Source organism: Alligator sinensis, unplaced genomic scaffold (genome assembly GCF_000455745.1).
Source record: "Alligator sinensis unplaced genomic scaffold, ASM45574v1 scaffold738_1, whole genome shotgun sequence".
Classification (NCBI taxonomy): Eukaryota; Metazoa; Chordata; order Crocodylia; family Alligatoridae; genus Alligator; species Alligator sinensis.
Genome location: NW_005842382.1, coordinates 596,507 through 611,019, shown reverse-complemented (window position 1 = coordinate 611,019; position 14,513 = coordinate 596,507). Strand labels below are relative to the sequence as shown.

The window sequence follows — 14,513 nt, the reverse complement described above, 5'->3', positions numbered from 1 at the left end:
CCTGCTGAAGACTTTGGACGGTGGCAATGCACCCACCTTTGAGTACTCTCATCCAGATCTAATAGGAACTGTTCCAGTAAAATCTGATCACATAATTCTACTGTAGAAACCTCTTGTGGTTTCAACCACTTTTCTAACAGGTCTGCCAAATGTTGAAGCAAGATCCTTGGGGATCTATCTTCATTCTTCTTTCTCATCACGAATGCTTGCCGATACCTTTCCAGATTGATGTCCAATCGGTACATAATTTCTTTCTTCATCTTGTCATAATCGATGGCTTTGCCCCATGGCATAGCTCAGTATGCAGCTTTGGCTTTTTCTATCAGGAGCACACCCAGTTGACCTGCCCATCAGCTTCGATCTAAGCCTGAAGACAATGCAACTCTCTCAAAGCTCTCCAAGAATGCTTCCGGGTCATTTTGGGGTGTCATTTTTGGAACTTTTAATTGGACTTGATTTCTCTGGGTCCCTGCTTGTTGTTAGAACCACGTTTCCTCAAGTGCAATCTGATGAGCTGCTTGCTGTTGTTGCTGCTGGAGTAGCTAGCTCACCAACTACAAGGTTTGTTGAAGTGGTTCAGGGCCACCCATAGTGCCGGCTTGCATCTCCATGTTATCTGTCTTGCTGTGACTGTCGTTCAATTCCCAGCCAATGCACCAATGTGATGTTTTTGCTGACTGCCTTGCCTATCACCTCTTGTGTTGGGTCCGACTCTCTCTTGCCACATCTTTATTAATTTTGATGTTATTAGTTGGGAGGTATTATTTCCGCAGTAGGTCACTGGTAATCTCTCTCAGTTTCTAGCAGTGGCTCACCTATCTGATGCCTTTCTTACCCGATGCACAAATTAAGAATATTACTCAAACCACAGTCATATGTAGCTGAAGTATTCTTTTTATTAACTTTCAGGTTCTTTTACACTCATAACTATTTTTACAAAAGTCTTCCTTTTTTTTTTGGACACCTTTTATGCTATTTTGTCTTTATTGATATACAACATAATCAAACTCACTTTTGAACTGTTTCTTGAATTGTCCTGAAGTTTTTACTTTCAGTTTCTTTTTCCTTTTTTTTTAATGTATTTTTCCTGTGTTCTTCCTAGTTTCCGATCAAACCTCTTTAAGAACAGTCAATAACGCCAACGATATAAAAATCAAAACTAAGAACTCCCAGCAGGTTTGTTTGTTGGTTTTTCATTGCTTACTCTCTTCTTCTTTTCTTTTTTTCTCTGGAGCATCTGCCCCACCTCTGCTTCTTGCAGCTTCTCCCTTTCTTGCACTTCTATTTCTTCTCCGGGAAATCCTCTTTTGATTCCCTGCTTCCTTTCTTCATCCAGCCTCCTCCAACACACTGGACCAAGTTCTCAAAGCTTCCCAACTCCGCAACCCTCTCCCCACTCTCTCTCTCAGGGACACCTCCCACTCCCATCTCCGCCTCACGTGGTCCTGTGCTGGGCTCTTTTATACACAACGAGCAACTGCTCTGGAACCACCGCACTCCTTGCTCAATTTGTTTTTCAGGTCTTTTACAACACTGTGCAGAGCTGTAAGGGGCATGATGAAATGAAGTTTTGTTCCATTAAAATTCGTATGGTCACTGGACCATTTCAGTTGGATTAGTAACTACCTGTTGATGGTCGACAAGTTTGTCTATCTAGGAAGCACACTCTCCTGTGCTTTCCACATTGATGACTAAGCCAACGCGAGACTAGCAAAAGCTAGTGTGGCCTTTGGCAGACTCCATTAGTCAGTTTGGGACCACAGAGGCACTGGAATGTCAATGAAACTGAAGGTATATAAAGCCATCATTCTCCTGACCCTCCTTTACACCTGTGAAACCTGGACCAGTGTCATGTCAAGAAACTAAACCACTTCCATCTGTGCTGCCTGTGAAAGATACTAAAGATCAAGTGGCAGGACAAGATTATGGACACCGAGGTGCTCGGAAGATCAGCTCTCCTCAGTATTCACACTCTACTGAAACCGGCCCATCTTAGCTATGCCGGCCACCTTTCAAAAATGCCTGACACTCGCCTGCCAAAGAAAATCTTCTACGGTGAACTGTCAAATGGAGTACGCTGTCATGGTGCACCAAAGACGCAGTGCAAGGACGCCCTAAAGAGTTTCAGCATTGACCCAGAGTTGTTGGAGCAAATCGCTCACAACCATCCATCCTAGAAGTCATCAATCCAGAACAGCCTTAAGACAAATGCCCGGCAGAAGCAATGAAGAAACACATGGTCAGGAAAACAAAAACCTCTTGTACCCAGTCCTTATCGCTTTCCTGCCGCTGCTGCAGCAGATTGTTCAAGGCAAAGATTGGGCTTATATATCACCTATGTACCCACCCAACCTAGGCTCCACCTCCCTCCTCTCTCTTTCCTCCTTTAGCCTTCTTTTCTCTTTTCTCTCTCCCCACTTCTTTCCCATTTCTTTTCTATCCCCCCCTACTGGATGCAGTCGTCTTTGTCTACGAAGGATAAACAACAGTAACTATGTGTTACCTAAAACCTTCTCTATCATAGAATCCTTTTGCAACGTTTTATTTTTCATAAATTATATTTTTTGAACTTTCTGCTGTGTAAACACACAGGATTTTTCCAGCTCAGTACTCTCCCCACTTGTGTACCTTTGGAGTGACAACTAAATCCAATGAATCTACATTGTAAAACAAGCATGAGTTAGATTAGTCAGGCCAGTGGCCTTTCAATGTAGATTTTGTGGCTTGAATGCTGTAAAAATACAGTGATTAAAAACTCTTAGCATTTTTTATTAGTAGTTGATGAAGTAATGCAGAAACTTAACTTTCAATAGTTTCCCAAAAGATAAAATATTGAAAGGTACAATTAGATTAAAGTTTAAAAAATAATGAAAATAACAGTACATTGTTTTCACAAAGGGAAAAGAAGAGGAAAAAAACCCCATTCTGTTTCTCTAAAGTATTTTACTAATCTGTCACCTCAGACATCTCACTACACTCTTAATAAACACTCACTTTTTTATTGATATAGTATGGGTCCAGGTCCTCCAGGGGCTCAGACACCATTCCTGGAGGTATGTCACCATAAATAAATGGAAGTGTCTTGCCTGCTTCCAAATCACTGTTTGGCTTTGGGCCATTTTCATCATCATCATCAGTATGTTCTTGTTTGGGCTTTTTAGTTTTTTCTTCTGCAGAACGTTTTTCAATAGCTGTGAGAGACTCTCTAGTAAAATAGCGAAAGCTGTCAGGTCCTGGTGGTACCAGAAGTGCCTGTGCCATCTTTTCATCCTGCAAATTTAATTACGTTTAGCCTCTTGCATAAGAATTTCCTAGGAAAGAAAAATGCAGAGATTTTAGGAAAACTGTAAATGAGAACCTCCCACCCCAAAATAAACTGAAAAACAAATAACTCTTCATAATTTATATAACAACAAATACAAATGTATGCTCTCTAAAATACTCTCTAAAACTTTATTGTATTAATGGAGGGTGGTCCTCAGCCTTTTAGACTCCAGGCCTTTTATATTTCATCAGTGGTCCCACCCTTTTAGACTCTAGGCCCCCCTCATTAGACTCAAGACACCTTGGAAAATGCTAGCTTTTAGCTTTAACTCATTTTTCAATTACAGAAAAATAATAAAATAATTATTTTGTTGCAAAGAACTCAGAAACATGACAACAGGTTAGAATATCTTTAGAACTAAGAATCCTCATTCCTTTTTCTAAACCATGTAAATCATGTCTAGGTGTTTCCACACCTAATAGTGCTGATACCGGACAGCACACCACCACAACCTTAAAAGGATCTATGGCACCCTATGGTGTTGCTCGCCCTGGTTGAGAATCAGTGGGTTATATGTTTATTTGTTAAACATCAATTCTTAGGATTCTCAATAGTTGAACTTTTAACCCCAAGCACTCTATTTAAAGCGGTCATTTCATTCATAATGAAAGCTGTTTGGCAATAATTGAGCTAATTTAAGAGCAAACTGATTACTATATGGACAAAATACTTTCGTATTGGTGATCTACTGTATTAAGGATTATTTTGATCATTTGAGTAGATTGGGACCCACAAGGTTTGCCAAACTGCTTGTACTTTATGAACCAAAAAGCTGTGCCTCCTACAGCCCCTCTATATGTGTAGGTAAAAATGCAATGGGATCTGGTGCATGATCCACACAACTGCGCCACCTGCCATGCCACATGGCATGATAATTACTTTGCACATGTAGCTGGTCTAAAGTAATTGTTCAGTTAACCAGCTAGTTGCATAATATATGGCAGGAGAATCACCTGATTCATGATGATTGTGGGATCATGAATCAGATCCCATCATGCCTTTTTGCCAGTGCAGGGGGAGCCTGACCCCAGGTTCTGCCTGTACTGACAAGAAAGAAGTTCCTCTGGGAGCCCCTTCAGCTGATGGGGCTTCCAGCTGAAGGTCACACCACGTGCACCCATCAGCTGATCTGAGCTCTATGCACCCCTGCAGTTGGGGCAGTGCAACTGAGGACATAGCAGAAGTACTCAAATCACGGCCCTGTCAGATTCTCCTGTGAATTCTGTTAAATACCTGTCATCAACAATCTCAGCCAGGACACAAGAAGAAGAAAGAAAAAGGAGGAAGAAAGTAGTAGTAGTAGTTGTGGTCTCCTAGACACAGGGGCGCTGGGAGCCCTGTCAGCTGATGGGGCTCCCAGCCACAGGGGTGCACATGCCACCTCCACCCCCCCTGCCCCCAGCTGGGAGCTCTGATCAGCTGATGGATCCCAGGCATGGCAGCCTGTGGGGGCACCACGGTGGCTCATAGTTTCCTCAGTTGAAGGGACTCCCAGCTACAGTAGTCCATGGGACAGTTCCATGTCTGAGAGTCCTGGGCACCCCCACATCTGGAAGCCCTGTCAGCTGATGGGGCTCCCAGCTGTGGGGACAAGGCAACATACAAATTAATGCCAGATGGAAATCAGGTATAAAGTTATTGCACATTTTCCAGCTCCTACTTTATAGCTGGTTGGACCTTTTTTAGGCATACTAGTTACTTTGCACATGTAGCTGGCGTAAATTAATTGTGCTGTTAACCAGGTAGTTACACATATTATGCAATATGTAGAGGGGATCCTACATATGAGGCAACAGGATTTTTGATCAGGGACACGTAGAAGCAGAGGACCATCTTGTCAGATCCACTATGAACATCCAGCTTGCTCCAAAACACCAAAAACAGCCAAAAGTAATGTGAAGGACTCTCAACACCAAACCTCTTCATGACCCAAAAGTTGGTAAGGATCTCCAGTGGGGTCTCATTGGAAAGCTGTCTGCCCCATCCACAAATGAAGGCAACACTGAGGAACTCTGGTTGGGATTTAAAGCCCCTGTCCATGTTGCTTGTGCTGAATCTATTGGCTTTACCACCTGTCAACACCAAGACTGAGTGTGCCACCAATCTAAGCCAACCATGACCAGACAAGAAGGATTCATCCTACTTGGCAAGATTACATCTTATGTCTGCAAAAGAAGGAGTTGCATTAGCTCCTCAAAGCTAAAGCTCAGAGGAGGATCCAAGAAATCAAAAAACAATGGTGGCAAGATAAAGCTAAAGAGATAAAGCTCTATGCTGACAAATATAATATGCATAGGTTTTTCCAGGCTATGAAGGCCATCTACAGCCCAATTTCCCATGGTCCTACTTTCTTGTGATCACAGGATGACTCGATGGTCCTCAAAGACAATGAATCTATCCTAACTAGATGGAAAAATCACTTTGAAGCACTCCTGAACTTGAGTCTACTGTTATTGAATTCATCAGCTGTGAATGCCACCGTGGGAGATGTAAAAACCCCGGAAGAAGCTAGGTGTGGGAGGGGGCTGAAGCAGGAGGTGGGACACCCAGTCTGCCGTGGCGTTATCCATCGAGCAGACCCCCCACACAACTCTGCCCTGCCACAACCCCTAGCCCCTGGGGTAGAGGCCCATGACTAGCTGACACCTACAGAGCACATGACGGGCATAATCCACTCCGAGCCTGCGGTAGGCACCACAAACCCAGGCTCAGTGTAGGGACGGAGCCAGGCCAAGGATTGAGAGTGAAGGGCAGACTGAAACTCGAAGCCTGCACTCCCAGCAGAGGGTGAGGAGGCAGAGATCCATCAGAGGTATTTGAGGAGCTGAAGCCAGGAGTTGGCATGGCGGCACAATGATCCTCATGGTTGGTGAGTAGGCGAGATGTAGGGGAGGCAGAGCCAGGGAGTGGGGAAATACAGCACCGAGGGTGCACAAGTGTGAGAGCGCCACACACCCACCTTGCTCACCTGCCAAACCTTGTTGTTATCTAATTAAAATGTTAAGTAGGTAGGAGGCTGCCCTTCAAATACCCCAGTTTTAATGGGGCAGTGTTTGCACACTTCAGCCATCATATGCCTCACAGATGTTTCCTCCAGTGGTTTGCACTGGGTTCTTCCTTTAGACAGATGAACATACAAACATACACAAACACACACTGGGCCCCTGGCCCCACATACTGGGCTCCCCTCACTGGGGCTCCACACCACCCCCTCACTGGGGCTTCCACCCTGTAGGGCTCAGGTAGCTGCTGCTATGCCTGGCCCCCTAAATCCTGGGGCCTTGCATGCTTTGAGGGTGAGCTGGTCACAGCCATGCCTGGCCCCCTCCCAGGGCCTCTGCAACCTCAGGTCTCATGAGGAGCCACAGCGCTGCTCCAGCTCGCTCCCCCGACCTGGACCCTGGGAGGCCCTCAGGAGTCCTGTGAGCCTGGGCTCCTCTTGTGTAGATGAAACCCACCAGGGATGTGGAGGCTGGGGGGTTTTAGGTGCACCTACTCACCTTTCACCGGGGAAGTAACTGACCTGCCATTTCTGGACGACTCCCACAACACTAGGAGCTCCACTAGGCCACCCTTCCCCAGCAGTGTGCAGTTTCAGGTCATGCCCAGCACCAATGAGGTCTCCTCCTTCCCCATAGCCTCACCCTTATATCCACAGTGTTCCTGAAGCCAGAGTTCAGCAAGGAGATGTTTCTTCCCTGCTGGCTGGTCTTAAATTGCTCTCTCCATCCCAGGGAGCTGAGCATTAAATGGCTGCCCTCATCACGCACCTACCATTTCCCTGGTCTAGCCCTTAGAGTGACAGAGCACTAAGGCTGCTCCATCACAAATTGACACCGAATACCAAAGGGATGGAGGACTTTGCAACTTGAGATGTTTTGGTATAAGGGCCAAAGTACTCAAGACAGCTATCCTTGACCTTCAATATGCCGATGATTCAAGCCATCATTGTGCACACAGAAAAAACACCAGACTTCAATGGATCTTTTCAGAGAAGCCTATTGAACTTTGGGCATCTCTCACAACATTGAGAATACTGAAGTGCTCTATTGGCCTGCCCCAGGCCATTAATATGACCCTCCTCCCCAAATTACCATAGAGGAAAAGACCCTGGAGGTAGTCAAGCACTTCCTCTACCTCTCTCAGAGAGTGAACATTGATGAGGCGATCCAGCACAGGATTTGGTGCACAAGTACCTCCTTTCAGAAATTGCTCCACGTATCTTTATTCATTGCAATTTTTGGAAAGATACCAAGATCCAGGTCTACAATGCAGTCATCATCCCCACTTCCCTCTACGGATGTGAAATGTGGGTGACCTTGTGACAGAGTGCCATCCTGGGGCCAGTCAAAATACTGGCCCACCCACATGTCTAGGGCAGTCCACCCACCTGACTTTGCTGCCATGACTTTGTTGTAACCAAATTAAATAGTTGTTTCAAGGTGGGAGGCTGCCCATTTAATGCCCTGATGCCAAGGGTTCATGATACATGGCTCCATATTGTCCCTCCATATTGTCCCTACACTGTGTCCCATGCCTCACAGATGTTACACAGATGTTATACCCTCCGCTGGGGCCTCAGCCTACTCGACCTCTGCCCCTTTAATATAGCAAGGCCTTCTAGCCTAGACCCACTGTGTCAGGCCTGACTGTGAGGCATTAGCTCTAGTTAACCTCCTTTTATTGCTGGGCTGTCCGGCACCCTGTAGCTGTACCCCTCTGATGCTAGGGTTCTAGACAATCATGTGCCCCACTCTGGGCACTAATAAGGCCTCCCCTAATAGCCTCATCACAAACCACCAGTGTAACCACAACACAAACATAAGCCCTGGGCTATAACGTAACAGTAACACTGAAAACCATGCTTTGCCCCTTTAAGAAGGCAAACTTCCACCCCTAGGATAGCACAGATTCTAGCCTTGGGTAACTTGTAGGCTCCTGGAGTCTTACCGCACTTGTAGGCAGCAAAGCAGTCAACCAAATGCCTCTGTGTAGCTTTCTTTGGCAGGGACTCCTTCCTCTGGCAGTCTCCAGAAAGAGTAAACTCTACTAGCCCCAGCCTCCTTCCAGACATTTGATCACCTACAGGTGCCAGTTATTTACCCCATTAGCTTGTTACTAAGGCAGCCTGCAGCTGTGGAGCTCTGCCTAGCTTGTAGGGCTCCCTCGATAGGCTGCTTTTGCCCTTAAAGGAGCAGGCATATCTTGGTGCCCTGCAACAGACCTACTGTCATCATGTCAAGAGCGTGAAGAGGTATCACCAATGATGCCTCCAGAAAATCCTCCACATCAAATGGGAAGATTGCCACACAAATGCCAGTATCACTGCTGAAGCCAATATTGCCAGCATTGAGTTGGTGATCCTCAAACACCAACTTCACTGGGCCAGACATTGTGTGTGAATGCCTGAGCCTTGGATCCCAAAACAAGTGCTCTGCTCCCAGCTTAGTAATTGCCTGATATCTCATGGTGGCCAAAGGAAATGCTATAAGGACACATTGAAGGCATTCCTCAAGAAAACAGATGTTGACATCAAGGCTTGGGATGAGCTAGCTGCCGATTGACTCCAATTGTGCCAAAACCTCAACCAAGCATCTCTCCATTTTGAGGTAAAGCCTCTCACCCTCGAAGCAGAGAAGAGAGATCGGCAGAAGGAAAAAGAGAGAAATCGTTGCTTACGGCCTACTTTCCCCTGCAGAAAGACCTGCAACTTCTAGGGACAGATCTGTGGCTCAAGGATTTGTCTCCTAAGTCACCTCAAGACCCTTCAATGAACCGTCGTAGAGATCATCTTTGAATTGATGGATTGCCAGTAATGATGGAGTTGCAGAATGGTGCCCATTGTTTCTGGTCAAGGAAGGGCCATATTATTATCACATTTTAAAAATATTTTATAATGTCATTGGCAGCATTTTATGACATATTTCAGGAGTTATTTTAACTAGTCTTTATCATTTAAGGGACTGTATAAAAGAAAATATATTTTAAATATCGTGTGATACAAAAGAAGACACAAGGCTGAATTATCTGTTCATGCAGAACACTGCACATACCAATCAATATGGCTCACTTATTTTCTAGTGTTGTCAACTCCAAATTTCAGAAGGAAGGTGAATCTCTATGTGTTTTAATTTGTTAGCTTTTTACCTAAAACTGCTGATAAGGCTATAAGTTAGACTTCATTAGTTTGGCTTTCTGTGGAAGGTAATTATCTGTCCACTAGCCAATTGCCCATCAAGAGTGACGGGGGTGGGGGGAAGAGCATGTGGGGATAGATCCCCGTGCCCCCGCCCCCATCCCAGCACACTCTCCACTTCCATCCTGCTGTTTGGGGTCTGGGCCCACTACCCACTCCCTGCCACAGGCTTGATGTTTACCTGGCTGGGGTCATCTGAGGCCGGTTTTCTCTCCTGTCCGGGCAGGGGGTCAGACTAGAAGATCTACAAGGTCCCTTCTGACCCTAGATCTATGAATCTATGAAGGCCATCACAGCCCCCTTCTCCATCCCCTATGTCCCCACCATCATGGTGGCGGGCTGCCACCTGTCCAAATGCTTCTTTGTGCTCTAATTGGCTGTTTGATTGGCTGCCTTCCCCACGGTGTCCCGACCCTGCTTCTCCCCCCCCCATGCCACCACTGCCACTGTTACCTCCAAGGAGCAGGGGGGGGAGGGGGGGGAAGGCGAGGCCAGCTCCAGTGGCCTTGACTCCCCTGCTCCATTGTCATCACCTGCAGGGAGCTGGGGGCAGGTGGTGGTGAGGCTAGCACTGTTGGCCTCACTCCTCCGTTCCATCCACTTGGTTGCCGTCGCCTCCGGGGAGCAGGGCAGGGGGGGAGAGCCCAGCTGTGCTGGCCTCATCCCCCCGCTCCAGCCCCTGTTTCGTTTCCCCACCATCATGGCGGTGGGCCATGTCCAAACACTTCTTCATGCTCTGATTGGCTGACAGCCAATCAGAGTGTGAATAAAGCATTACAGACAGATGGACACACTTTTATAATATTGGAATAGGAAATGGATTTAGAAAACCAGCTTAAATTAACATTTCTCAGAAAATGTAATTTTTATCACAGGAGACAGTCTTACACTTGGGAAGTTGTTTCCAAAACCTACATTCAAAATACATAAACTTAAACATTTTTGTAGCAAGAAAAGTTCCAAAATGTTTAGAAACCTGAAAATGGACTATTTATACATTTTCAGTTAAAGCTTTTGAACTTCTGAATAACAACTTTATTGTAGGTTGATTAACTGAAGGAAAACAATTCCATGCAATTTTTTTCCAATGCAAAATCAAAACAAGTCAACAAACTAACATTTTCTCATTGAAAATAGTTTTTTCTTAACCTGTACTCTATTGAAAAAAAACATTGACAAAAATTCTCAACCAGCTTCACTTGTTTCACATAAGTCACCACACAATGGCAAGATGGCAATGGTTGCCAGTCATCATCTCAACTGTTTTCAATGTAGGATGCAGGAATTATTGAGGGCAGAAGTAATAAACTACTAACAATCCCAATTCAACTACTTGTACTACCATTTCTTTTCCCCTCCAACTTTTAACTCTCACTCTGAAAGTGTGTACTCACAGCATTTGAGTAATCTAGATTTTGGAATTTGGCCTCACAAAACAGGGCAGAAGTGTCAGAGGGAACAAAGTAGAGCCTCCTTGGTTTGACTGTTCTCTAACAGCCATAGCAGATGTGTAGCAATTGAATTTGGTAAGGTTTGGGAGCTAAAATAATGAATTCCTCTTTACCAAGTTCAGGAAAAGTCCTTGGTATCTCTTTTGGGGGGAAAAGACCAATAAATCTACAAAAGAAACTGGGACAAATAAAACTGAGGCCCTATGCAGTGAAATCTGAATTTCCAGTAACTATCATGGTAGTTAATGCTCCTGTCATGTCAACAAAAGTCTTCTTCATTTGTAGACTAGATTCACATAGCAACAACAACAAAGCTAGTAGATATCATTACCGTTAAGATCACTGAAATAAAATCAGCTATAGATTATAGCATAAACTACCTGTGATAACACAAAACCAGAATAAGGACACCTGATGATAGGCGCTCTTCAGTAGAAGATAATATAATATGAAAACAAAAGCCTGGAAAACCAATACAATAGAATACAATACAATAGAAGTATTTATTGTAAATACTGATATCCTGGAGGAAGCTCAAAGCAATAATGCAGTATAAATGGAAAAAAGAAATTATTGAGGCATTTGGAGAATTCAGTAGGCAACCCAGTAATATTCAACTATGCTAAAACACTTATTTAAAAAAAAATGTTTATGTTGTTATGCAAGGCTGTGACCTTCACTGACACATGCTAGAAACAGCCTGAGCCAGAGAACTGGTTCATATTATTATATCCTACAATAAGAAAAATCCTGAAGTCAATTCCACCCCATTTCTTCTCAGTAGGGGAAGCTGAAAATTACCTCAGCAACAAGCTTTCTCTGGAGACTAAAAACTAAGCTGCTGCATTTGCCCAACTCATCGCATCCAAGATTTATAATGTTGATTGTAGCTCTTTGACATCTCCCTTAGGCCTCGTGAAGCAAGCAACAGTTTTCTTTTATATCTTACAAATTAGAACATTTTAGATTCAAATCTGTTGTATTATGTCCATAATGTTGGTCTTAAAGGGTGCATATGCACCATCCTACAGTCATTAGTGCAGCAATATTCTATTTATTTGATAAAGTTGTTTTCATTTTATAACACTATAATATTAATTATTAGTCCTATTGTGGCTTGAAAATGCAGTAAGAAATATGGAATCACATTGCACCAAAGACCATGAATGTGGCACCTGAACCACTGGTAGAAGCAATGTTAACATTACCATAGACAGGGATCGAGCATTTTTCCAGTGGGTCTGAAATACTCTCTGAAAATAAGTTTTCATTACAATAGGGTAATAAATCTTGCACCCAGTCTCTACTAATGAATTAGCATTAGTGCACCTACTTTGATCTTTGCTGCTTGTAACTCATTTTCCTATTGTACTAAATTTCCCATTGTAGATATGTCTTAGATATATTTCTTGATATTACATTACATTGGTTAATTGTGCAAAAAAAAGCATGGTTTGTACTATATACAAGTACTTATAAAACAAGTGTTTCTTAAAAGTATGTTTATGGAGGACTTGTGCTAAAACTTGTAGCAGTTTCAAAAGAGGTAAACTGCATCAATTCTGGATGAATTAAGTCTATGGGTACCTATAGTAATTTCTTTATATGCAGGTTACTACAGGTATGTTTATTTCTAGGTCAGTGTTTTCAAATTTGCCTTTCACTTCCATATGCTCAGAGAGGGTAGGTCTGAGAGGAAGGGGCTGCAGGGGAGAGAAGTGGCCGGGGGCAGAGGATAGTGGAGCTGCCTGAACACCCCCGTCCCCCAGATCTGGTGTAGCAGTGGGAAGGAGACAAATTCAAGGCAAAGGTCCAATAATTAAATTCTATACATGGAAAGCTATAATTTGTGCAGAAGCAAGCAGGATAGCTCTGGCACTGCCGAGCACTGCTCTGGGTCTCTGGCTGGTGCCCACTCTTGCCAGTTCTTAAGTATGTTACAATGGAGGGTGGCAAAAATCCCTGTGCTGTTCCTCAGTGGCGGACAAAGTTGAGCATTACAAATAACCTCACGCTTCCATCCAAGTATGTTTTCTGTTTTAAATTTGGGTATGTAGGGGAGGATGACATGTGGGGTTCATGGGTGGGTGTGTGGGGGTGGGAGGGATGTGGGGTTTGGTAAGGGAGTTGAGGGAAGGTCACCACATGCCCACCTCCCCCACTGACCCCTGTGATGCACAGCCCCAGGTGTTGGCAGCAGCAGCCAGCTGGGCCATCAGGGTGCTCATGCCATACTGCAGGCACAACCCAGTGGGTGCTGCCTGACCTGGGATCTGTACATGGCAAATGGTGCTGGTCTGGCCCGGCCCAGCCCCACCCCACCCCAAGTGGTGGCAGGAGCCATCCTGGTCCTGTCCAAAGTTGCACGCTAGCAGAACAGGCTGGAATGGCTCCATTCGCCATGTGCAGACCCCGGGTCAGGTGGCGCTGCACCACTGCAGAGCTGTGCCTGCAAGTGCCTCGACAGCCCAGCTGGCTGCCAGCTCCCGGGCCTGTGTGCCATGGGGGTGGGGAGCAGGAGGAGAGGGAGTGGGCATGAAGCGGCCCACACACAAACCCCACACCCGCAACCCCCTGAGGCAGCATACTGGAGCAGCAGGGGCATGGGGCAGCCATAGAGATGCTCTGGCTGGGTGCCAGAGCATGGCTATGGAGAACCCAGCCTCTGGTTGCTTCAGGGCTCGCTCCAGGAGCATGCCCTGTGCTGCTTTTTTTCCACATTTTTTTTTAATTGGGATTTCTTGGTATCAAATTTAGAGGAACATTTTTTCATTCCCAGTGTGCCTCTTGTGGTGTCTCAAACTGCTTTGAGATGTTACAACAGGCATGTGCTCACTCATCTGGATGTGGCTTGTGAGGACTTGAGCACTAGGTAGGCCTTGAGCTATGTCTCCAATTGGATACTAAAAAGAAGTGGACTCCTGAGCTTTTTCATTTCAGTGAACCTGAACCACAGTCATGCAGGTATATATTTGATTACTGCTAGAATAAGTGCAATAACGACTCCTTTATAAAATGGCTGTGTAATTACTGTTTTTGTTCTAATCTTTTATTTTGAAGAGGTTATAATTTGGCTATAAAATCTTGCTCTCAGCTAAATAGAGCACTAACTTCTTAGATGCAAAGACCTGGGCTCAAGTTTCTGTTTAGGGATCGGTGATAATGAATATTGCACCTTATAGTCTGATAAATGTCCGTTCACATAACAGAACTGGGATTACCCCTTAGGTTAAGATAAAAGGGGCTGCAGTAGTCAGTTTCACTAAGCAGCAGCAGCAGCATCCTAGCTAAAACAATCTCTTTCTGCAGCTCTAAAGGTAGAAAGTGCTGAGAGGAATTTATGCGATGATGTATCATGTAACACCTTCAATCCTGACTCAGCATGTGCAGAGTTCTGAACTACTGGGACATGCTGACCAGGAAAACAGGAAGCAAGAGACCCAGTTAGAAAAAGGGAGTAGCAGGAGGACATTTCCAGAGTGAAGAAAAGTCTAGAAGGGTGGAGAAATCCAAAAGAAGGGAGAAATTAAAAATGAAAGGA

The 14,513-nt window shown here is 44.8% G+C and overlaps 1 protein-coding gene across 10 annotated transcripts in view; it reads right to left on the bottom strand.

Moving 5' to 3' along the window:
* LOC102368144 (sodium channel protein type 2 subunit alpha-like) overlaps positions 1-3,261 on the bottom strand; it is a 107,244-nt gene extending 103,983 nt beyond the window's left edge. For all 10 annotated transcript variants that reach the window (XM_006029479.2, XM_025210956.1, XM_006029483.2 and 7 more), the window contains exon 1: positions 2,995-3,261. In XM_006029479.2, coding sequence (XP_006029541.1) covers positions 2,995-3,261 — 267 coding nt within the window. The remainder of the gene's footprint in view (positions 1-2,994) is intronic.
* Between the last annotated feature and the right edge of the window lie 11,252 nt (positions 3,262-14,513).